Here is a 24,609-nt window from a genome sequence, read left to right as displayed (position 1 = left end):
TTACTTGTTGGGGGTTATTTTGAATAAATAGTGGGAGAACTGGGTAGTTGGTGGGATCATTGAATAAACACCAAGTTGGCAACTGAGACAAAAATAGACTGATAATGAAAAAATTTATAAAATTGTAAAATATATAAGATTTCCCTGATTACCATATTTCAATTCATTTCAATTTATCTTCATGAAGCGTCAAATCATAACAGAAGTTATCTCAAGATTGCTTTCATATCGAGCAGGTCTTGACCTTACTCTATAATCTAGAGACCCAATAGGAGCTCCCCCATGAGCATGCATTCCTATGCGACAGTGGCAAGAAAAAACTCCCCTTTAACAGGTAGAAACCACAGCAGCTATAAGTAGTAATACAAATAGGACTAATAACAACAATCAATTTTAGATGATTTCTGTTACTCCATGACATCCGTATCTTTAATTTTCTTTGGAGCAAGCGAACCTACTGCGGTGAACAATGCGTTTGCCTTCAAAAGGGGATCAGCTTTCCTCATGTCATGTCCAGCCCTTTGTATCTAGATGTAGATACGTGTTGGTCAAAGCCCTTCAGGGGGGAAGCTGTCATGGATGGCTTGGTTGCAATGGAAGAACACAGGCTGATCGGCTGTGGTGACTACCACACAGTCCACTGGCGCCACGGCTTTTTCAGTGTTATGTAAGCAGCAAGAGACCTTGTCCTTAAAGACGTGTGATCACGCACACAAAGAGACACACACACTTGTGTTTCCTCTTTCCTGACCTTTAATGCCCTCTTTGTTTTCCTCTTCCCTCAGATTGGGATCTTAATTGCACTAAGAAAGTAATGACTAAGGGGTTAATCCATTACTTTACGAGACCAAAAACATGGCCTCTACAGGCTCTTTGTTTTCTTCCTCTTAACTCCGTCATGCATCGGTGTATTTCAGAAGAAACTCCAAGTGAAGCGCCATGCGTTTAAACCTATGTTTTTTGACGCTTTATGTGACTGCTCTTGTGTAATGAGCGATGCAGGTCTTAAATGCATCCTGCCATCACTGCTCCTTTACTTGGTTACTCTTAACAAACACTGGAGGGACACACAGGTCATATCATTCAGATGTGCATAAAATCAAGCTTGATATTTCCTCACAGTTTAGTTTGATACATTGAACATTTTCAGAATTAAACCAAAGTAAATGATGTGGTACAAACTTTCTGAGCCCTCATTGCGTGTTTTGCGCTAAAAAATGGCAGTTGCCCAACATACTGTAATATTAATGTAATATATTTGTGATATATATTATGTCATATAAATGGTGTAACAGAGAAATTTACCCAGGCAGTTGGACCTAATCATTAGCATTCATGAACAGGTTTAATCACAGATTATCCATTTATCCTTGGCTTTACCATGCTGATTATCGCAGTGCTTCTAGGCTATAAAACATAAGTATAGGCATTTATTCAGCTGTCTTACTGTGAGCTCAACATACACCAGAAAAACAGAAGTTAAGCATTGCTGATCGGCACCGTGTTTGCGATGGAGTTGGACCTTTTTGCAAACTACTTGATATGTTTGTCACTCTTTTGCATTAGGGGTGTAAGAATATATTGACTATCGCAATGTTATGTTTTGTGATACTTAATCGATTCTCAAAAAAACGTTATACATTTTTAATTAAGGCTAAGATTAACTCAGTCAATACTTTATTTCATTTACAATGAGATGTGTCCTCTTAGTGTATGTGCCCTCTCAAAGTAGTGCTATGATGTTGGATGTTACAGGGACTGTGATAATTGCAGATCCTACTGTTCTGATTGCATACAAAAGCATACTTTTTTTCTCAGATTTTATACATATGGTGGTTTGTTCTTTATACTATGACAGTTTTCCTAGAATTAGATGAAAAAAATGCAATATATCGCCTTGCTTAAATCATCGCGATATATTGAAATGTAACCCCTGTATCATGATACGTATCGTATCGCCAGATTCTTGTTAATACACAGCCCTATATTGCATACGGTCAAAGATGCATCTGAGTAGTGTTTGTCAGGGCACTACAAGTATTTCATTGAGTTTAGTAAATAATACTTGTGGAACTAACTTGCTACAAGTGCTCACTTTGTTGCAACATATGCATTGTAGGTATATGCTAAATAAGGCACCAAATACACCACATCTTTGCCAAATACAAGATTCCTCCACTGCCCCCTTGAAGGAATCACCTCAAGGAATCCCTCAGTCCTCCTCCTGCTTTCGCCTGCTGTTTTAAACAGCCTCGGGGAATGAGGAAGCACTCACTTGTGGGAACCTGACTGGGATTCACTGGGCAGCCTGAATGCATTCGGCCAGTTGTCACCAACAGCCTCCATTGTCACCCCGGCTCCATTGTCCCCATTGTCACCCAAAATCAGACACACACAAGAGGAAGGCGTTTAATTGGGTGTACTCTTGAGCGCTTTCATCCCCCACTGCACATGACTGCATACTGAAATAGCCAGCCTTTGGTATTTGCCTCACAAAAGCACACTGTACCCACACACATCCAGGGTTCTAACGATAAGCGTGCGGTAAATATTTGACGATTTGGCACAGAGTGCATTTGTTGCACTGTTGTTGGTTATCTGAACAGGCCCGCGGGAATTCTTTGTGTGAGAATGTGTGTGTTGTCTTTGCAAAGCCTGTTTTCACAGAGAGTTTAATGTGGGAATGGTATGTAGCAGGAGATTAGGAGAACTGTGACACTGTGAGTTTCTGAATGTTGTGTACACATGTGCACGTGTATACATGAGTGGATTTAAAGTTTTCCCCAACATGTTGATTTCTTTTATACATGTTAATATTTCTGAATGTTGTGCAGACAGATATTTGTGTGTGCATGTTTATTTTTGATAACAATTTCCTGTCCTTCCAATGTTGACATACCAACCAACTCACACACACATTTCTATCTCTCACGCAGGCAAACACGACATTTGAGGAGCTGGAGAGGCTGAGGACGATGGGGAAGGCCTGGGAGGAAGTGGCTCCTCAGATCTGGGCGTTTTTCCAAGATGGAGTACAAGTCAACATGATCCGGGTAGGACGGCAAAATATACTATGACTGAATAATTAAGTTTAAACAGTACACCATAAGTAATGAAGACACTTATGAGAAAGTTTATCTAAATCATGTGTTTGTTGTAGGGATGCACCAATACCGGCACTGGATTGGATATCGAGCCGATACTGGCCCAAATAGCTCAAATATTCAATTCAGTTTTATGTTTATATACTATATACATTATATACTGGAAATCACTTCCTGGTTTTGGTAATTCCTATTGAAGGTACTATTTGTAATTTTCAGAAATGCCTGTTAACAGCGACACCTGTGGCCGTCAAGTCAACGAAAGTCAGCGTCGGGCTCGCGCTTGCTCGCTCTACATAGACATGAACGAGCATCACTCAAATCAGTGAGGCGACACACGTCAGCTAAAACCACAATATCACTCTATATTTCACCTGATTGGCAGTAATGTTAGCTGACCAGACGAAGGTCTCTCCATGAATCAATGCTGATTCTAGTGTCGGCTTTTCCTGCCTCAGCGCAGGCTGAGGCAGCGGGGCTCCGCAGAGAGACACGTTATTGTCTCCGCCCGCAGCCGGAGAGAGCAGGAAGACACCCGGTCGGTAACGAGACAACAACGTTTCTCTCTGCGGAGCCCCGTCACTTCACAAGACACGGGAAACCTCTGTTGGTCTGGAGGAGCTGCAGCATTTATTTCTGCACAAACGTCCCCTGTACATTCACTAGATATTCTCAGAGCTAAACTAACTCTTCTGCAGTGTGCGAGCGCTGTCTGAGTGAAGGCAAGCAGGCAGCGGAGGAGAGTCTCCGACCCGGTACATTTATAAACTTAAAAAGTTACAAACAGTACCTTTAATTTTGAAGATTTTTACCATGTCGTTGAACGATTTCTTTTTTTTTTAATAATAAATACCAATTCAGTAAATTTGTATTTATGTATTTATCTGTTACATTTTGTTTTACAAAGTTAGGATATAGATCGCTGCATTTAAGTCACTAAAAACTAACAGGTGACCTACTTCAACTGGTTCAAAATGTGTGTGTTCAACTGTGGTTTAAAATGACATCCACATACCAGCCCTACTGTGTCTAATACAGCAGATATGATCAGGATCTACCTTTGTGTTTCCATTCAGCTGACATCCAATGCCAAACAATTGTCCCTTTGAATGAGGTGATTGATGATGTTGTTATTTTATCCTGATCTCTTCCTCACTGATAATTTTTTCTAAGGTCTCAAGAGTTCACAAAGTTTCCTGTTTGAATACAGAACCTTATCTTACCAAAATATGCCATCTCTTTCCCTTTTCCATCTATCGCCCTCGTTTTAAGTGTCTATCTTTCCCTCTCATTTTCCCTTTTCTGCTTCACTATAAACCCCATCTATTTTGGTTCATTTCCTTTAATTTTTTCCCTGTAAAAGACAAATCTAATAACTATGTGAATGCTTTGATTAAGTTAATTTTGTTTCAGATATGTTGCTTTTTCTTTCTCTTGTCCTCTTGGTTTCGTTATTGTGAAATGTTTATTGTGTTCTTACTGGTGTCGCAGCAACATCTTCCTTAAAAAACGGTCTTGCTCGGAATGGAAAAAGCCAGGTTAAATAAAGCCTATTCCCCTACTTCCTTTTGTTTCAGGACACCATCTGCAATCCATCAGTGATGGATTTCATTGACAGGAGTCTAGAGGAGGCGCCGTTCTCCTCCAAACACATCCTCAACTTCCTGTACAATGGCCCACCGGAGAACCGTCCAGCCGACCTGCCTGCTTTCGACTGGCGAGACATCTTCAACCTCACTGACCGGGTCATTCGGACGCTCAACCAATATGGGGATGTGAGTTGACATCGCTATAAGACATCTATCATTTGAACATTTCCTTCATCTTGCATTACTTGCCTCTCAGATACCACTGCCTGGATTTTAAAGAATGTGTGTCAGCGTCTCGAATTATACTGACTAGTCAAAGGGGGCTCCACATTCCCAGATGAAAATAAGGTGTCAGGATTGTTTTTGCCAACTTCTCCCATTGGGATCTGACAGCAAGAATGTGGATTTGTTTTTCCACATTTCACTCCACCTGAGATGTCAAGTTCTAGGACAGGCCTATTCATTAAATAATCCAATTAATCGCAGGTCTTGTCACTTGTTGATTTCAATACCCTGGTTGGCTAGCCACGATGTGCTCAATACCAATCTTGACGTGATGGGAGCATTTAGATGAGCTGTCTTTGGGCTCTGCAATTTGTCCGCCCGTCCAGACACATGGAAATCTACCCAGGTGGGCGAGAGCCAAACTAGCTGTCGAGTCTCTTTTGTTTACTACTGATGGAGTGGAGGGTGAAAAAAAACAAAACAGAAAAACATCACAAACCTTCTCTTGTGAGTGCCCTCCACATTTGGTGGACCAATGCATCTGAAACAAAGTTAAAATCACCCCTTTCCATGCGGAGGCTAATCGGGATGAGAGGCCTATCACACTGGGGGGTGACATGGGGGGCACCTTGGTGCATGGCTGGGTGGATGGTTGGTGCTCTTTGTTTTTGTCCCAGTTGAAGCTTACAGCACTTGAGTGTGACAGGGAGAGTGGGAACGATTGAGGCCGATTAGATACAGCTGTCACTCCGTCCACCATCCTTTATAAAGCGGCAACAATGACCGTGGGCTTGATGGCTGGTTGGCTGCACGTTGGTGGTATGCATGCGTATCACACCACACAGTGGGACTGCAGTGTTAGTAGGTGAATGCTTGGGCAAATTAAGGGACGGTCTTTGAGATCTGAATAATTTGTTGGGTGTGTTTAGTGTACATTGTGTCCTAAAGTGCATATATGCATGTGTTTTGGATGCATGCCTGTGTTTGCACGGCGGTATGTGTGTTTTGGGTTTGGTGGGTGGGGTATCTGTGCATGGGATCTCAGGGCTAAATTGTTGTTTTGGAGTGTTTCCTTTTGGATCCCGGCCCTCCCTATTTGCATTAGCCTACAGTGAATGGCTATATCAGACACGCTTTGCAGGGAAGAGACAACCACTGCCGAAGTTTCTCTGCAAATGTGGGCATAGAGTGTGGATCTTAGTGCCGCGAGCCAACTCTGTGCTTTTCACCTTTTTAGCCACGCTAGCTCCGTGGCTCTAGAGATCGCAATGTCGGTCTATCAGTCGGTCAGCCCATTACTTTTGCCCAGACTGAAATATCTCAAAAAGTATGGAATGGATTGACATTTAATTTTGTACAAACATTCATGGTTTCCAGAGGATGAATCCATGATAACTTTAGTGATGCTCTGACCTCTCTGTAGCGCCAGCAACAGGTCAAAATTTCCACTTGTCCAGTGAAATATTTCAACATCTACTGGATGGATGGGCACACAATAATTATCCCATATTGACTTTGATGATCCTGTGATTTTTCCTCTAGTGTCACCATGAGGTTGGCATTATTGGCTGACATGTTTTGGCAACTGTTGGATGTATTAATATGAAATTTGGCACAGATATTTACAGTATGTTCCCCTCATGACGAATTGTAATCACTTTGGTGATCCCCTGACTTTTCATCTGACGCAAAGTCAGATCAAAATTTAAATGTATATAATACTTTTGTTTATGACTGAATACCTGCAAAATAAATTACATTCCAAAGAAATTGACCACTGAGGGCATTTTGAGGTATTTTTCTGAGTGCTGTCTGTATAAGAAACTCTTGTTTCACATATAATCATATCAGTTTTCACTTAATGTACATTTTCAAACACAGATTAATTGGAAATACGTTTGACTTATCAAGGTTAAAACAGTTTCTAAAATCTTTTAAAAAGTGCTTTTGATTGCTGGATTATTTGATGGAAGTACATAATACTCAAGTAAACTCAAATAAGTGACTTAAAGGGAAACCGATTTTGTGGTTATCTTTTAAAGTTAAATCCAATATTCTGTTAAACAGAAAGCACTTAAATTGTTGTTTGGCTGTTGCTCGGCTTATACCCAGGGGTACCCAGCTAACAACTGTTCATTTATATGTCTGTCTCTCTCTTGTTCATCCTCCCTCACCCAGTGTGTGCTCCTGGATAAGTTTGTGGCTGTGCCTGACGAGGACACCGTCACTTATCGAGCCTTGGACCTGATGGAGGACAGCAAGTTCTGGGCGGGTCTTGTCTTTGTAAATATGCACTCTTGGACCACCAAAGTCCCGCCTCATGTTAAGTTCAAGATCCGTATGGATATTGATGCAGTGGAGCGCACCAATAAAGTCAAAGACAGGTCAGAATCAAAGTCAAGTGGAAATGATGGGTTTGGTATAATGATGATAAACCTCGAGACTAAATATGTGTTTATTGCTCAGGTATTGGGACCCTGGCCCCAGAGCTGATCCCATGGATGACTTCCGCTATATTTGGGGCGGCTTTGCTTACCTCCAGGACATAATAGAGCACGGCATCATCAAGACTCAGACAGGAAAGGAGTGGCCATTAGGTGTTTACCTGCAGCAGATGCCCTACCCTTGTTATGTGGATGATCTGTGAGTGGAAAACATAATCACTTAGTAATTTTAAACAAGGTTCAATCACATTTAAAAGCCACAGCAGAATTCATTGTTGACTTGCTATTAGTTTTTGATTTTCAAGGTTAAGTCACGATTTAGCATTACGCTACTTAGTTAACTACTTTTGTGATAATCACACAATTCTGGTTTCCCAACTTCAATAACAGTGTCCTTCTCCTCTTTCTTATTTCTCCTTCCCCTTCTTTATCCAGCTTCATGCTGACATTAAACCGCTGTTTCCCCATCTTCATGGTGCTGGCCTGGGTCTACTCAGTGTCCATGATAGTCAAGAGTATTGTCCTGGAGAAGGAGCTCCGCCTCAAGGAGACCCTAAAGGCCACGGGGGTCACCAACGGCGTCATCTGGTCCACGTGGTTTATTGACAGCTTCCTCATGATGGGCACTAGCACCGTTCTCCTCACCGCCATCATCATGGTGAGGAAGGATTTTCCAAAACGTTTTTAAAGATCCTCAATCCTGTGCCATTATAATTTGTCTATCAATGTTAACTTCTCTGGATATAAAATAAATCACCCAGTTTTACTGCGAATCATTACCAGATCTTTTTTCCTTGAAATAATGAATTGACAATAGTGACTCTCTGATTGCTTGCCCGTAAATCATTGATGAAAGAACTGTGAATACCATGACATCATGGGAATTATGTCAACGGCTTTGCAGGAATGGGATAGTCAATGATTCACTCTTCTATGTTGTAAAAGTCACAAGTCCTCTCTTGTCCTCAGCCAGTGGCTCAGCTGACATATTACAGTAAAATGGGCTGTTGTGACCTCTAGTGGATGATATGTGTAAAGCATTGTTTAATCCCAAAATTACCCAACATCCCAAGGTTTCTATATATTTCAAATAGGCTATGGAAAAATTAGAATTTTAAACAATTGTTTCCAGGACACTGAATTCAGATTTTGGTAAAATGGCATCTCTTTCACTCCACCTGCCAAAAAAAAATATATATATTTTACTATATTAATATTATATATTTTATTTTATTTTATTGTATATTTAGCAGGGACAATGCACAATGCATAAATTGTAGCAGATATTACAATATTATATTCTCCTACATCCACGTATGGTAGGTATAATTCCTATGCGTATTCAGTGCGTTGCAACTGAAAACCCTGTTTCTCTCTGTCTCTTGCCTGTAGGGAGGAAGGGTACTGAACTACAGCAACGGCGTCATCCTCTTCCTCTTTTTGCTCGCCTTCACCACGGCTACCATCATGCAATGCTTCCTCCTCAGCGTCTTCTTCAACCAGGCCAACCTGGCAGCAGCCTGCTGCGGCATCGTTTACTTCGCCCTTTACCTCCCTCACATCTTCTGCTTCGCCTGGCAAGACCGCCTCACCAAGGACATGAAGATCTTGGTGGTGGGTATCATATCTCAGCATCTCCCTCTATCAAGGGAGCATGTTTCAAATGAAAACATGCTACCATATATATGGTAATTAATCAATTTCAGCTGCAGCACAGGATTCACCTGCTCAGAATCTTCAATTCTGGACTCTTCCCAAGTATATTATCAGATATAGGAACTGATTTTGAGATTTTACAAACCATTTTTTAAAACACAAGTAGTTGTTGTTCCTTAATTGTATTACAGACCTATTAGATCCCAGAGAACAAAGCCTTCTCACTAAACTCAATACTATTTGGACTAAAGATGGTTGAAGGACAGGCCTTAAAGTAGAACAAATATGATTTTACCATTGCCTCTCCCATCAGAGTCTGCTATCCCAAGTGGCTTTTGGCTTTGGGACAGAGTACATCTCGCGGTACGAAGAGCAGGGCCTGGGTCTGCAGTGGGACAACATCCAGACCAGTCCTCTGGAGGGGGACGAGTTCTCCTTTCTCACCTCCATCTGCATGATGGGCCTGGACTCCGTGCTGTATGCTGTGCTGGCCTGGTACCTGGACAATGTCTTCCCTGGTCAGTGTATTAGAGAGAAATGAAGGGTTTGGTTACAACTTTTGTTGTAAAAACAAATACTCTTTTGATTTATTTCCATATTTACTGTAACTCATGTATTATATTTTTTCCTCACAGGCCAGTATGGAATTGGTCGACCGTTTTACTTCCCCTTCCTTCCTTGTTATTGGCTCAACAGTGTGGCTCCAGCTTTAGGTATGCTTACTTACTGTACTTACCATGTTCCCTATTCACTTACTGTGCATAAGAAAATATGCTAAGGGGAGAGACTGTTATCCAGTGATACCGGTCTCAGCCCTAAGTCGGTTTTTAAATCCTTTCTTTTGTCTCCAAAGGCAACAACAAACTGGAGCTGGATAAAAAAGGCTTTGATAACCTGGCAAACAAAGAGCAAGGAGAGCAGCAGAAGCAAGAGGAGGAGGAAAACCAAGATCAGGAGAAAGACCAGGAGACTCTGGAGGAGATGACCTCGTGTGAACACCAGAATCAGCGTGAGAGGCTGGAGGGGGAGAGCCAGGCTGAGGCAGAGGAGAACCAGGAGAGAGACGGTATAATAGTTACATACAAAGCTGGCTTTCTTACACAGAGAGGTGCAATTTGTTAAATTCATAACCAAAATACACTCCTGAAAAGAGCTTCACATCATATTCTACCATAATAATAGATACAACACAGTTCTATCATGACTTTATTATTACACATTACAGCTGCATTTGATTGCCTATCAACATCTCTGCTTAATTACAGCATAATTCCATATATAATGCATTGCATATCTTAATGATTATGTTGATGTAATATTGCTCATAGCAAACACTTCATCTCCATTCAGGATTGAAGTCATCTCTCTATTTGCTCCCACTTTCCCTCTCTGCCAATCAGACTCATTGTGTGAGAACTCGGTGCCCTTGTGTGCGTGTTTGCATTTGCTGCCATTATGTGAACACACATACTGCTAGCTTCTCAGTGCTCTCTCATCCTGAGTTAATAAGTGATGGAAACATTCCAGTCCCCTGATCTCAGCAGTCTTCACTTCTATTTCAGACCAATTAGTAACATATATGTGGTTTTCCTCGCTGTGTGCAGGTCAGCCGTTCTTTGAAGCCGAGCCAGCTGACCTGGTGAAGGGTGTTTGCATCAAGGACCTGGTCAAGGTGTTCGGCAGTGGCTTCACACCGGCCGTGGATGGCCTCAGCATCAGCTTTTATGAGAGCCAGATTACTGCGTTTCTGGGCCACAATGGGGCTGGGAAGACCACCACCATGTATGTCACACGGATGCATACTCACACACAACGAGCCTAAGGGCTGAAAATGTAGAAAGTAGTCTAAAATTCTCTGCAATTGACTTATGTAGTGTCAATATGTAGCTAGGAGTCACCATGTTTCAGTCCACTTATTTCTGTCTCTTCCTCCCAGGTCCATCTTGACCGGGATGTTCCCTCCCACCTCAGGGACAGCCACAATCTACGGCAAGGACATCCGAACAGACATGGACTCCATCCGTCTGTCTCTGGGAATGTGTCCTCAACACAACATCCTTTTTCAGCAGTATGTAACTCTCCACACAGCTACAATCTAGGATAGAAATAGTTATCATAATTAAGTTGTTTTGGGAAATTTTATATTGTGCCACAGTAGTACCACCATGCAGCGTGATTAAAAAAATCATGCTTGCGGGGTATAGCGTGTACAGTTTTATAGTAGAAACTGGATTATTACTCCCCTTCTTTCTCTTGTTCCATGTCAGTATGACTGTAGCGGAGCACATCCTCTTCTACTCGCTGCTGAAAGGCCGTCCAATAGCAGAGGCCAAGGAGGAGGTGGAGAACATGCTGCAGGATATTGGTCTTCCCCACAAGAGAGATGAACTGACCCAGAACCTCTCAGGTCTGTCTGGATGCTTCCTCATTCAAAAAAAGCTGCTGTAAAGTACATATGGATTTTAGTTTTTAAACAGATGGTCCACACCTAGTATGCAGGTGTGTGCACAATTGTATTTATGCTCACTACCATGCAAACCACACTCAGTCTGTACTTTATGATGCTCTAATCCAGGGGGAATGCAGAGGAAGTTATCAGTTGCTTTGGCGTTTGTTGGCGGGGCCAAGGTGGTGATCCTGGATGAGCCCACTTCAGGGGTGGACCCCTACTCCAGGCGCTCCATTTGGGATCTGCTGCTTAAATACCGTGCAGGTAAGACTGACCCCTGCTGGCTCGAAGAAGTTATAGAGCCCCAATGTCATGGTGCTGTGGAGGTTGTCTGCATTAGCCCCTCAGGTAGACATTTTATATATATATCAAAAGACAAATAACAGTTTCAGGTTTTTTTCCTGAAAATATCCAACTTTTACTGTCTTATATTATACTCTACTGAAATCATCATGCACTTACAATAATGCACTTACAGTACGGCGCCTTGAAATGTGATATACGAGCAACGTCATGGACACAATCCATCTGTTAAAAATAGGTAGCAGCTCATGCAGCTATTCATTATTTATATTCTATTACAATGTATTTTTGTCACATCAACCAACAATTTAACATAATGGTGTATTTGTAATAACTGCCAAACATGTAGTCAGCTTAAGTGTCTGTCTGGCAGGAAAATAGTCCATTAAGTGACTATAATTCATTAGTATGCTAAATATTCTTGCCTTCATATCACAAATTATGTTTCATTATCAGGTTTCCTTGACAACTACTATTGAACCTTGCCAATAACACAATTAGAAGAGATCTGGGGTGAGACTGATTAGAAACAAAGTAGCAGTGTAGCATCATGTTGTATTACATGACATGTAGAGCTTAGATGATGAACAAACCTGACAGGTTTGTCTGGTCACGCTACAAATAATTCAGCCAAGGTCCTGCACTAAACATTGCATTATTGATGCCACTATTGACAACACGTCTGACAGTTCTTCCACTAAATCTGACACCTAAAAAACTGTGTAACATTCTGAACTAAAGCTGGTATCTCTCTCGGTCTGGTTAAATGCAAAAAGTTGTGAATTTATGATTCCACAATCAGGCCAGTTGTACTGAGTGTTTTCCTGCCTTAGTCTTTCACAACAGTATTATTAGATCTTATTGAGCTAAAAAAGAAAGATTGTCCTAAATCAGAATTATCAAACTTATATCTTTCTTTCAAATGTGTCTATTTCCACCTCCCTTTCTGTCCCATGATGCTGCAGGACGCACAGTGATCATGTCCACCCACCACATGGACGAGGCCGACCTGCTGAGTGACAGGGTGGCTATCATCTCTCAGGGACGCCTCTACTGCTGCGGCTCCCCCATCTTCCTCAAGAACTGCTTCGGCGCCGGCTTCTACCTCACTCTCGTGCGACGAATGAAAAATGATACTCCAAAGGTGGGAACTTATGAAAATGAGTTTGTTTGTTTGTGTGCATTAAGCTTTAAATGGCACAGACTGGTAGCTTTAAAAGATAAATGAGGAATGTGGGGTGAAGGTGGATTTATTATACTGCCATAAATTAATTATTGTCTGGCTAGAATAGCATATGGAACATGATTTAGCATTTCATTTCAGTTCCTTTGTGATTTGTATGTAAATGGGTCCACTGAGGGGGAGCAGAAATACATGCAGTAGAGATATAAATAAAAAGTAAATTAGGGTTTCTGATAACATTTTGTCCTGCAGACCAGCTGTGACCGTACAGACGACTGCTCCTGTAAATGTTCAAAGTGTTCAAAGTTTAAAGTGGACCAGGATGAGAGCCAGCCTCCAGACAGACAGATGGATGGTAAGATCCACTAATGTGTTATTGTCATTTCTGAGATTACCGTGTTATGACAAGTTAGTTGCCAGTCTCCTTAAACCTGTTTTTAGTTGATTCAACTTCTAAATGAATACTGTAATGGAACATAATCACTTTGTTATGCAGATGAATAGCTCTTTTGCACTGGATTGTAGTCAGTCCACTTACTGTAGCTGCTGCCAACACACCTAGAAACACCCTGCACTGACTGCACTTAATGTGCTAGTGTAGAAGGTCAATTTGATGTGCAGGTTTGCTCAACCATATGCTGTAATTTAATGTGGTTTTCTTAATTTCCTACTGTGAATTTGGACACACTTTTAATTTTCCTACAGCACATTTCTCCTTAACATGCCACCTGTCAGATATTTTACTATTACTGTTGCTGCTTACTTCACATTCTCCAGTGCCTTATTTTCAAAAAGTATAAGAGGCAATAAGATATTAAATCAAACAATCAAAGCAATTAACATGTATTGGAAGTTGAAATGAAGCAAAATCTCCCTCTACCACTCATCTCCAGGTAACATGGAACGCATCACAGCCCTGATCCACCATCACGTGCCGGAGGCTCGTCTCATCGAGGCCATCGGCCAGGAGCTGACCTACCTGCTGCCGAACCGCAACTTCCAGCCCAGGGCCTACGCTAGCCTCTTCAGGGAGCTGGAGGAAACCCTGGTGGACATCGGCCTCAGCAGCTTTGGTGTGTCCGACACATCGCTGGAGGAGGTGCGTGGAAATAACTGCTTCTAACACCTACATGCAGTTGTGATTTATTAGGAAAATCAAAAAGGGTTATTATTATACGTTGGTTATTGAAATACAAATTATGTTTTCATCTTCAGTGCTAACGATTTGCATGCAAGGAGAGTTTCATTAGAACAATCTGTCATACAGACACTGCCTGGCATTCACCTTTACAGTGGTTAGGCTCTGTTACATTTACACTTTGTAATAAAGAGCATCTGTTAATCTTGAATCCTGACAATAACAATAAGCAATTTCTTTGTAGATCTTCCTAAAGGTCACTGCTAATGGGAAGGCAACCAACAGGAAATGTATACCAGGTAAAGTTTTTGTAGCACTTTCCCTTAACGCCTTTGTCTCGTCCTGTTGATTTGTTGTGTGTCTGAATGTGTAGTTGTGTCTCTCGTAGCCCCTCATCATGTGAACTACATCCTTTGTATCCCAATCTCTCAGACAAGAAATCATTGCGACAGATGTGTCGAGCTAGTCTCTGTGGATTCAACAGAGTGGCAGTTGATATGGAACCGCCAGCAGGTGACATTGGCATTCAGCTTGCAGCTCTGAACAAAATGCTGCTGCTGCGGGAAAAACACATCAATTTCTGCCGTTTAAGAAGATTTATTATGTGATATAAGACGAAACCTATTCAACTTTCCTTTGTTGAATGAAAAGATTGAGATGAGAAATTCACAGAATAGTTCGACATTTTGGGAAATGCCCTCGCATTTAATCCATTCCTGAAAACATGTTTGGGCAAAAGTGTTTTTCCTGACAACAGTGTAACGCAGAGAGAGCTTCGGCTTGGGCATTTTGACTAGTGAGATATGACCAACTGATGTAGTCATCGTAAATATATATTTCGATCCAAAGCTTTCACTGGCACGCCGGTGACATGTTAAGATGACGAACTGCATCCCCGAGGCTAGTAGAGCACTGCTGGTAAATGCCTTTTGATCACCGCTCACAGGAGACTAAACATGCATGGCTTGCTGGCTGGCCTCTTTAATCTAGCTTGTACAATATGTCAGACTGTGCAACTTGACTTGAGCTCTATATTCCAGAGACAGACGGGGCTTTGCACACCAATGGCCAGGGCCCATGTGATGTCCCAGGAGGCAGTGCAGGCAGGGGTTCCTACCAGGTCAGAGGGCTCTGTCTGACCATCAAACAGTTCTTCGCTCTGCTGATCAAGAGGTTGCATCACGCAACACGCTCCTACAAAGACTTCTTTGCCCAGGTAAGCTTGCTATGATTTATCGAACCATATTCCAATGCAGCGCTTTTAGTAATCGTAATAGCATTTTATGTTTAATGTAGAGTGTCACTGGTTTTGGTGTGTTGTGCATATACTAGAATATGATCTAACTATGAACACTAGGCTGGTGAATCAGCAGAGTTCCTTGCCGCAATTATATTCAATTTGGCTGTCTGAATTAGAGTTGAATTACCAAGAAGTACCAGGGCTTAATCAGCGTTACATATTTTGTCTGGTTTTTAAATGGTAATTATGACTCTGTCTTTGGTAGATTGTGCTGCCGGCCAGTTTTGTTTTCCTGGCACTGACCTTCACTCTGATCGTTCCACCTTTCGGAGAGTATCCAAGTGTGACCCTCAGTCCCTGGATGTATGGGAGACAGTACACCTTCTTCAGGTGGGCATAATGGACACAAGGTCACCTAGCGCTATTCAGCTGATATGAGGAGACTTACAAATTGAATGCGAATACTTCCTATTGAATTTGGCTAAAATGTGTCTAGATACATTTTCTGATTTTGTCCGTTGCAGTAATGAGCGTCCTATGGATGCTCAGATGAGATACCTTGGCGAGGTGCTGTTGAACAGGCCAGGCTTTGGGACTCGCTGCATGGTGGATGAACCAATGGAGTGAGTCAGCTTCAACAGCTTTAGAGCATTTTTTTTCCCAGACTGTGCCTTGTGCTGTTTTGTTTGACTCAGTCATTTTCTCCCACTGGTAGAGATTTCCCCTGTAACAACATCACCACGGAGTGGGAGATGCCCCTGGTTAACCCTGTCCTGATCGATATGCTGGCGGGCCCAGAATGGAGCTCCCTCAGACCGTCTCCAGACTGTCAGTGCAGCACACCCAGGAAACTCACCATGCTCCCTGTGTGTCCTGCGGGAGCTGGAGGCCTGCCACCTCCACAGGTAAGTGGTTGGGTCATTAATATTGAAACGACAACAATATATATTCAATATATATACACACAAACACACAAAATCTACCCTCTCAAGTACGCTACTATTCCTTTCCTTCAGCACACTATTATGTATTGTGTATTGACTTCTGTATCATTTCCACTTATCCAACTGAAACATACATTTGGAGGTCCACCATTGCGGATGAGTTTCTCTTATTAAATATAGACTGCATGTTATTTTGTGCATTAGAGGATCCAGTCAACAGGAGATGTTCTCATGGACCTAACAGGCAGGAACATCTCTGACTACCTGGTGAAGACCTACCCCAGCCTCATCAGAACCAGGTATCCTTACTTACTCCAAAAAGCAAAAACTGAAGTTACTGTACCTAATAGCACCAATTTACTATATATTCTCTCCTCTGCATGAAGCTAAACTTTTGTGTTTATACAAGAACTCTGTAGGTATTTTCATTACTATAATGAAATATATTATTGTTGCCAAAAAGAGAAAAACTGTAATCGTAATACCTCAAAGGTTTATACAAGATGTGTTCATGTAACATAGAATGTACAGTATTATTAATGTTAAAGTGCAGTACTGTTCATTTTAGTTGAAGAAGCTGTGAGCCTATTTGTGGTGTTTACATAATTATTAAAGTTGAAATGTTCATCTCTTTCAGCTTGAAGAGCAAATATTGGGTGAACGAACAAAGGTAATTTCACATTCTTTTTTCCAACTGATCCAATGTCGGATTACATTTAGGTCCAAAGAGGGATATCTGATATGCATTTTGAAGTGTATTACATGGACGGATGATTCAAGATTCAAAAGCCTTTATTGTCTATCACATAGTGAGTGTCTTAGGTTAGGGGCTCACAAACAACATAAAAACATAAACCCATGAAAGACCCACATAAAATAACATTAAAACACAAACAATTCCATAAATAAATAAGAGCGTGTGTGCAGAGCTGCATTAAAACGTAGTGACAGTCTATTTGGCCTTGGTTTAAATGGATATTGAAGTGGGAATGAAAGAGTTTTTGTAATGGTGCTCTGAAGCAGCTCTCTGATAGGAGTAGCTGGAGCACTGAGCTGTGTAGTGGTGCAGTTCTCCCTCCGGTGGTTGTAATGGTGTTGTACAGTTTTGGGCTGTGTCAGCTGGAGTTACAGTGAAGCGCTGTAGATGTCAGCAGGGTTTTCTCTGTGGTGTCCAGGTATGGAGGTATATCAGTGGGAGGACAGCTTCCTCTTTTAGAGCTGCAGCCAAAGACCATCCAGGATCTAGCAGCACAGCTGGGACGACTGCTCAATGTTACTGGGGTAACTACACGTTATGTGTTTGCGTATGTTTTTGTGCACTTTTATCCTTTTTTTTCTGTGTATTCATCACTTTGCTCTTCTGTGATATGTTTTGTAATTGGGCCTCTTATGTTCGGTTGCAGGGCAAATGCTCCAAACAAACGCTGAAGGACATAGGGACGTTCCTCAGGTACATGGAGACTGAAAACAATGTCAAGGTCAGTCCAATAAAGCCTCACCAGCACGATGCAACCTTCATCACTGTGATCTACTTACCTCATTGTATAACACGATGTAATAGACTGTTCATAATTTTGTGACAAACCAAGTAAGTGCTGTATTTTATAGATGACACGTCTATGTAATTAATGTTATAAATCAGCAGGACTCAAAGTACAGTGTCTTTCCACAGGTGTGGTACAGCAATAAGGGCTGGCATGCCATGGTTTCCTTTATGAACGTGGCCAACAACGCCATCCTCCGTGCAAACCTGCCCAAAGGAGCTAACCTGGACCAATATGGAATCACTGCCATCAATCATCCTCTGAACCTCACCAAAGAACAGCTCTCTGAGATCACTGTGTGAGTGGTCGTGTATTCAGTTACATTTCAAAGTTTGAAACTGTTTTTAGGTGATTGCAGGGAGAAGTAAGGAGTTTCTAAGAGTTATTGTTACCAGGGTGTGATACTTTTAGATTTTATAAGAGCAGTTTCCTTCTGTTCTTTCCCCAGCCTGTCCACCTCAGTGGATGTAGTGATGGCTATCTGTGTCATCTTCGCCATGTCCTTCGTTCCAGCCAGCTTCGTCCTCTATTTAATCCAGGAGAGGGTCACCCAGGCCAAACACCTGCAGTTTGTCAGTGGCGTCAGTCCTTTGGTTTACTGGATGGCCAACTTTCTCTGGGACATGGTACAGTGACTATTACCTTATGAGATGTGCACCAAGTCAAGGGCATGTAATAATGATGTTTATAAGAACAACCAGGGTAAAGACACCCACATGTTAATAGGTGTTGTGCTCTTTGCTCTCAGCTTTGTAGACACTACTATCAATGGCATGTCAGCACTTATTGTTTTTTTATTGTTTCTCCAGTTGAATTACTCCATCAGTGCAGCGATGGTGGTGGAAATATTCATCTTTTTTAATAAGAAGTGCTACACCTCACCAACCAACCTCCAACCTCTTATTTCCCTGCTTATGCTTTATGGGTAAGTTTTTGTCTTTTTTTTAAAACTCAAGCTGTCTGTGTCTGTTCAGTTTTTTTCTAACAACAAAGAATGTAAAATGAAAGCCAAATAAAAAAAAAAGCTGAATCAAAATGGCCTATAGCCTTGCTTCTGATTTGACACTGCCAATAACTAAAATATTTTGTGCCAATATTCAGTATTTTCACATTCTTGTCGTGTAGTAAAAAACATAATTAAATATATATAAGCTTCAGCATTAACCTCTGGTTGCTTTATTTATGAAATATTGACCAAACCAAAAAGATATGATCTCTCCATTCAAATTAAATTTAAAGCCTAATACCTGAATTGATTCCACAACATTTGGCTAACGAGAGGGTAATACAAGATTTAGTACCCTGCTTTTCTATTTTTTATTTTGGTTCCCACAATGGTCCGGTTGTGTGTCTTGATCAGTTTTGACTTTCTTCAAACACTGGGCACATGGGTAGCTTTTCAGATGCCTCCCATAGCAGATGTTTTTCATCACGCAGCCTAAATGTGAGCTACTGTCAACACCAGATTGTTGTGACACTCCTGTGGATTAAGTTTACTCCACATCTCACGCTAGCTGCAGACACACCCAGCCGAATGCCTCCGACAGTCAAAATATCAGCTATGGAATATATATCATTTTACACTGCACATGGAAAATCATGCATTTATGTACATATATGTATATATTATAATATTTGAATCCTGTTACTGTAATGATACATACATATGTGTCATTAGATTGTGACGTCCATTGATGCTTAACTGATGCTTTTTTACTCTCTTTCTCTCTTAGCTGGTCTGTGACTCCCATGATGTACCCCATGTCCTTCATATTCAGTGTCCCCAGCACAGCCTACGTCTCTTTGTCATGTATCAACCTCTTCATTGGCATCAACAGCAGTGCAATCACCTTCATCTTGGATCTTTTTGAGGGCACCACAGTAAGACCACAGGACTCTGTCTCTGTAAATCCCGTCTCCCATGCATCTTCCATTTCAACCTAATTTGGATTTCTGTGCAGGCTCTGTACAAGTTCAACCAGGTGTTAAAGGCCGTGCTGCTCATCTTCCCCCATTACTGTCTGGGCCGAGGTCTCATAGACATGGCCATGAACCAGGCGGTGACTGATGTCTACGCTCGCTTCGGTAAGTACACACACGCTCATATACCTCACAGACCAGTAAGCAAATACTTGGAGCTACAAAAGCCTCCATCTGTCAGCCACCATCTCAACACTCTGAATATACGTTGGGTCACTGGCTGCATTGGAAATCTGATAGCTTACATCTGACATCAAGGCAACTGCAGAGTTATAACACACTCAAACACCTCCGTCTTTACACCAAACGCTCTGCAACAGATTCTGTAGCAGTGAAAAATACATATCGGAAGGTTAAAGGACAAAATATGAAATATTACAATACAATTACAATGATTGATTTTACTGAAAAATATATTCAAGGATAAACTAAACTTCTATTTAGGGCTGTCAATTAAAATATTGAATCGCATGATTGTCCATAGTTAATCGAGCTTAATCACAAATGAATCCCACATTGTTTATCTGTTCAAAATGTACATTAAAGGGAGATTTGTCAAGTATTTAATACTCTTATCAACATGGAAGTGGGAAAATATACTTGCTTTATGCAAATGTATGTATATATTTATTATTGGAAATCAATTAACAACACAAAACAATGACAAGTATTGTCCAGAAACCCTCACAGGTACTGCATTTAACATAAAAAATAGGCTCAAATCATAACATGGCAAACTCATGTCAATGTGCTGACTTGACTATGACTTGCCCCAAACTGCATTTGATTATCATAAAGTGAGCATGTCCGTAAAGGGGAGACTCGTGGGTACCCAGAGAACCCATATTCATTCATACATCTTGAGGTCAGAGGTCAAGGGACCCCTTTGAAAATGGCCATTCAAGTTTTTCCTCGCCAAAATTTTGCATAAGTTTGGAGCGTTATTTAGTCTCCTTCGTGACAAGCTAGTATGACTTTAAAACTTTAAACTTGAGCCCGCTGCAACCTAAAAATTGCATTAAAAAATTTAGTGGCATTAAAACAAATTTGCATTAACACGTTATGATCATGTTAACTTTGACAGTCCTAATTACAATACAATTATATTGATTGATTTTACTGAAAAATATATTCCAGCTAAACTAAGCTTCTATTGTAACGTCCTTATGTCAAGGAAAACACCTAACATTTTTAAGTGTGAAAGCATGACTGAAAGGTGTGTTATGTTTGTGTATTTCCTCAGGTGAGGACTACAGTCCAGACCCCTATAACTGGGACTTCATTGGGAAGAACCTGTTCTTCATGGCTGTTGAGGGATTCGTCTATTTCTTCCTTAACATTCTGTTCCAGTATCGCTTCTTCCTGGATCACTGGTTAGTGTAGTAGAGCTTGTATTACATAGGAAGCCAGATTTGCCAGATGTACTTTAGTAATTGATCTTTGAAAATTACAATGTGTGTAATCAAATTTACAGATAACAGATTCTAAATGTGATGTGACTGGTGCATGGATTGACTAGAAGTTGTTTTTTCCATTGGCAGGATGTCGGACCGCCCAAGGCCTCCTATTTTGGAAGAGGATGTAGATGTGGCAGAGGAAAGGGAGCGACTCTATCAGAGTGAAAAAACAAATGACATTTTACGCATACGAGACCTGTCCAAAGTGAGGCATTTTTGCTTTGAACAAAATGCTAAAATTGATGTTCAAAGAAAGATTTAAAACTAAAAAAATATACTTCCATTTTTGTCCTTATTTTGTTGTCATCTCGCCTTGCCAGACGTACTCAGGAACAATCATCCCTGCAGTGGACCGAATCTGTGTTGCAGTATCACCCGGAGAGGTTTGTGTGGTTAAACCGATGTAATTTACTCCACAGAGGAAGCACTCTGGTCACTTCATTGTTTATCTAACATGTTTTTTCTCCTGATCCTCGGCAGTGCTTTGGTCTACTGGGGGTGAATGGAGCTGGTAAGACGACAACGTTTAAGATGTTGACAGGAGACATTGATGTCACCTTAGGAGAGGCTTCAGTCGCTGGTCACAGGTTAGTAATATATTGTTTTTATTAATATGTAATTTGATATACTTGTTGAGGCTTGTAATCATCATTCCTATTGTTTGTTTTCTCCTAAATCTTCAGCATTTTAACCAACATCCTGGACGTCCACCAGAACATGGGTTACTGCCCACAGTTTGATGCCATAGATGAGTTACTGACAGGTAGAGAACATCTGCACCTCTACGCTCGCCTCCGTGGAGTTCCCGAGTATGAGATCAGCAGGGTGAGATGCAGCTTTTGCCTGGAAATAAATCATTTCAAACTGGACAGTTGTAAGCACAAATGATAAATATTATGAGTGTATCTTACATAGTATATACAATTTAAAATTAACACAATCCACAAGGCCAACTTATCAACCATCAGGCACCCCTTGTGGAAGTTACAGTAAAAACAAAGACAAATGGTTAATTGCAAGCAGAATAAAGTAGCATATCCTTTCACTGGAAGCACTGAGGGAAAATGAGCCAGTCCTATAAAGAGAGGAGCGTATGTGGGGCATTAAAGCAGTATTGCCAAAATAGAGCCACAGTTGAAGACATCACTACACACAGTACAAATGTTTGGCCAGAGACAATATAGTAGCAATCAGCTAGAAAATGATGTTTTCTCACAGGACACCACAAACATTCATACTATTGTAATAATACTGTTGTTCAAAAAAGTGAAATGTGTTCAGTTAGAAACCCTGCGTATTTGGAAGCTACCAAGTGTGCATAGTGTCATATCAATCTATAAAACCGACAGATTTGGTTTGACTGACTTGTAACACGTGGCACTCACAGTATTCTCCTCGTGTTCAGGTTGCAGAGTGGGCCATCCAGAAGCTGGGTCTGTCAGAGTACGCAGGCCACAGTGCTGGGACCTACAGCGGAGGCAACAGGAGGAAACTCTCCACCGCCATCGCCATGATAGGCTGCCCTGCGCTGGTGCTGCTGGTGAGGCCCACGCTGATGACAGTGGTTTTGGATTAGAGGTTTAGGATGGGGATAGCTGTTATATGAGCATGGTTAGGTGATGGACAAGATGCTAGATGCTTCTGTGTGTGTGTTAATGTGTTTGTTGTTACTATTACTGTACGTTAGGATGAGCCCACTACAGGTATGGACCCTCTCTCCAGACGCTTCCTGTGGAACTCCATCATGAGTATTATCCAGGACGGACGGGCTGTGGTCCTCACCTCACACAGGTAAACTATCTGGTGTGGGTGTTTGACCGTGTGTGTGCATGCATATTTATGAGTACAGATTTTAATTGTAATTTCACCATCTGTCTTTACAGTATGGAGGAATGCGAGGCGCTGTGTACCCGCTTAGCAATTATGGTTAATGGGTCCTTTAAGTGTTTGGGAACCATTCAGCATCTCAAATACAAGTAAGTAATTTTACATCATCCCATATCATGCATCAAATTTCAAAATGTATTACATTTCTTAAAGACTTCTTAAAGAAATCCAATCTAATTAGCATTCTACGAAAATTGTAAATTTTTTTTTTTTTTTTATCTTTGATTTCTCCTTTTGCCTTACGTCAACGTAGGTTTGGTGATGGCTATGTGGTGACCATGAAGATCAGGACAGCCAACCCCGGTTGTGCCCCAGACCTGAACACTGCCGAAGCCTTCATGGAGAGCACCTTCCCTGGCTGCATCCAGACGGAGAAACACTACAACACTCTACAGTACAAGATCTCCTCCTCCTCCCTGGCAAGGATCTTTCAAATGGTCCTGGCTAACAAAGACAAGCTCAACATAGAGGACTACTCAGTATCGCAAACCACTCTTGACCAGGTAAATGAGCATAGAAAAAAAACATAATGAATTAGGAAATGGGAATTTAAAAGGGGTGCACATTTCTTCCTTTTTTATGTTTTCGGGTTGTCTGTCTGTCCGTCCATACCGCTTTTGTGAACACAATATCTCAGGAACGCCGGCATGTAATTTCTTCAAAATTTGGCACAAACGTCCACTTGGATTCAAGGAAGAATTGATTCGATTTTGGTGGTCAAAGGTCCCAAGGCAGAAATCAAACCCAAGGCGCTCCCACATTTCCTCCTTTCACCTTTCCTTCAGGAGGATCAGATGGCTCAGTTGAAAACCAGTCAAATTGTGAATAATTCACAATTTTTAAATTTTGTTTTGCCATGCTGGTGGTGTGGCTCTACGGATGGCAGTGTTGGTCGGTTGGTCCACCAATTTGGTCAGACTGAAATATCTCAACAAATGTTGGCTGGATTGCAGGGAAATTTGGTACAGACATTCATGTCGTCCCCCCCAGGAAGAACTGTAATCACTTCGGTGATACCATCACTTTCCATCTAGCGCCGTCATCAATTTTTAAATTGTCCAATACTTTGGTTTATGACCAAAACTAAAGCCATTCCCATCAGCCTCAGCTGTACCTCGTCTTTAGTGCTAATTAGCACATGTTACCATGCTAACACACTAAACCAAGATGGTGAACCTGGTATACATTATACCTGCTAACATCAGCATGTTAGTAATGTGATTGAGAGCATGACAGCATGCTGACATTTAGCTGGAACACAGCTGTGCTTAAATATAGCCTCACAGAGCTGCTGACACTATATTTCATATCTTTGCTTTTTGATTGGCCTTTTTACCTGATAGATATTGAGAATTCCTCATCATCTTCCCACCCGATGTTTCAAACAAATCTTGCTACATTATTTCATTCTCTCTCTTCTTCTCCATCTTGCATTGAGATTCACCTTTTTTCAAGGTCACGGCAGC

The 24,609-nt window shown here is 41.4% G+C and overlaps 1 protein-coding gene across 3 annotated transcripts in view; it reads left to right on the top strand.

Moving 5' to 3' along the window:
• The window catches only part of abca4a (ATP-binding cassette, sub-family A (ABC1), member 4a), a 39,595-nt gene that overhangs the window by 13,785 nt on the left and 1,201 nt on the right, over window positions 1-24,609 (top strand). The window contains exons 11-50 of one of the 3 annotated variants that reach the window (XM_037757285.1): window positions 2,937-3,053; window positions 4,682-4,879; window positions 7,097-7,302; window positions 7,385-7,561; window positions 7,798-8,020; window positions 8,755-8,976; window positions 9,332-9,536; window positions 9,654-9,731; window positions 9,872-10,084; window positions 10,623-10,800; window positions 10,955-11,086; window positions 11,286-11,425; window positions 11,594-11,731; window positions 12,736-12,914; window positions 13,206-13,308; window positions 13,847-14,052; window positions 14,336-14,390; window positions 14,524-14,604; window positions 15,138-15,307; window positions 15,597-15,721; window positions 15,856-15,954; window positions 16,047-16,236; window positions 16,480-16,574; window positions 16,913-16,945; window positions 17,451-17,556; window positions 17,679-17,753; window positions 17,948-18,117; window positions 18,268-18,445; window positions 18,629-18,744; window positions 19,553-19,700; window positions 19,781-19,904; window positions 21,043-21,172; window positions 21,341-21,461; window positions 21,577-21,639; window positions 21,737-21,843; window positions 21,940-22,081; window positions 22,662-22,796; window positions 22,944-23,047; window positions 23,140-23,232; window positions 23,397-23,646. In XM_037757285.1, the coding sequence (XP_037613213.1) occupies window positions 2,937-3,053; window positions 4,682-4,879; window positions 7,097-7,302; window positions 7,385-7,561; window positions 7,798-8,020; window positions 8,755-8,976; window positions 9,332-9,536; window positions 9,654-9,731; window positions 9,872-10,084; window positions 10,623-10,800; window positions 10,955-11,086; window positions 11,286-11,425; window positions 11,594-11,731; window positions 12,736-12,914; window positions 13,206-13,308; window positions 13,847-14,052; window positions 14,336-14,390; window positions 14,524-14,604; window positions 15,138-15,307; window positions 15,597-15,721; window positions 15,856-15,954; window positions 16,047-16,236; window positions 16,480-16,574; window positions 16,913-16,945; window positions 17,451-17,556; window positions 17,679-17,753; window positions 17,948-18,117; window positions 18,268-18,445; window positions 18,629-18,744; window positions 19,553-19,700; window positions 19,781-19,904; window positions 21,043-21,172; window positions 21,341-21,461; window positions 21,577-21,639; window positions 21,737-21,843; window positions 21,940-22,081; window positions 22,662-22,796; window positions 22,944-23,047; window positions 23,140-23,232; window positions 23,397-23,646 (5,625 nt within the window). Of the gene's footprint in view, window positions 1-2,936; window positions 3,054-4,681; window positions 4,880-7,096; window positions 7,303-7,384; window positions 7,562-7,797; window positions 8,021-8,754; window positions 8,977-9,331; window positions 9,537-9,653; window positions 9,732-9,871; window positions 10,085-10,622; window positions 10,801-10,954; window positions 11,087-11,285; window positions 11,426-11,593; window positions 11,732-12,735; window positions 12,915-13,205; window positions 13,309-13,846; window positions 14,053-14,335; window positions 14,391-14,523; window positions 14,605-15,131; window positions 15,308-15,596; window positions 15,722-15,855; window positions 15,955-16,046; window positions 16,237-16,479; window positions 16,575-16,912; window positions 16,946-17,450; window positions 17,557-17,678; window positions 17,754-17,947; window positions 18,118-18,267; window positions 18,446-18,628; window positions 18,745-19,552; window positions 19,701-19,780; window positions 19,905-21,042; window positions 21,173-21,340; window positions 21,462-21,576; window positions 21,640-21,736; window positions 21,844-21,939; window positions 22,082-22,661; window positions 22,797-22,943; window positions 23,048-23,139; window positions 23,233-23,396; window positions 23,647-24,609 lie in introns of all 3 variants that reach the window. The other 2 variants (XM_037757283.1, XM_037757286.1) reach the window with 2 other exon arrangements.

This window comes from Sebastes umbrosus, chromosome 21 (assembly GCF_015220745.1).
Source record: "Sebastes umbrosus isolate fSebUmb1 chromosome 21, fSebUmb1.pri, whole genome shotgun sequence".
NCBI lineage: Eukaryota > Metazoa > Chordata > Actinopteri > Perciformes > Sebastidae > Sebastes > Sebastes umbrosus.
Note: the sequence above shows the minus strand (reverse complement) of the source record. Positions and strands in the feature narration are given on the sequence as shown.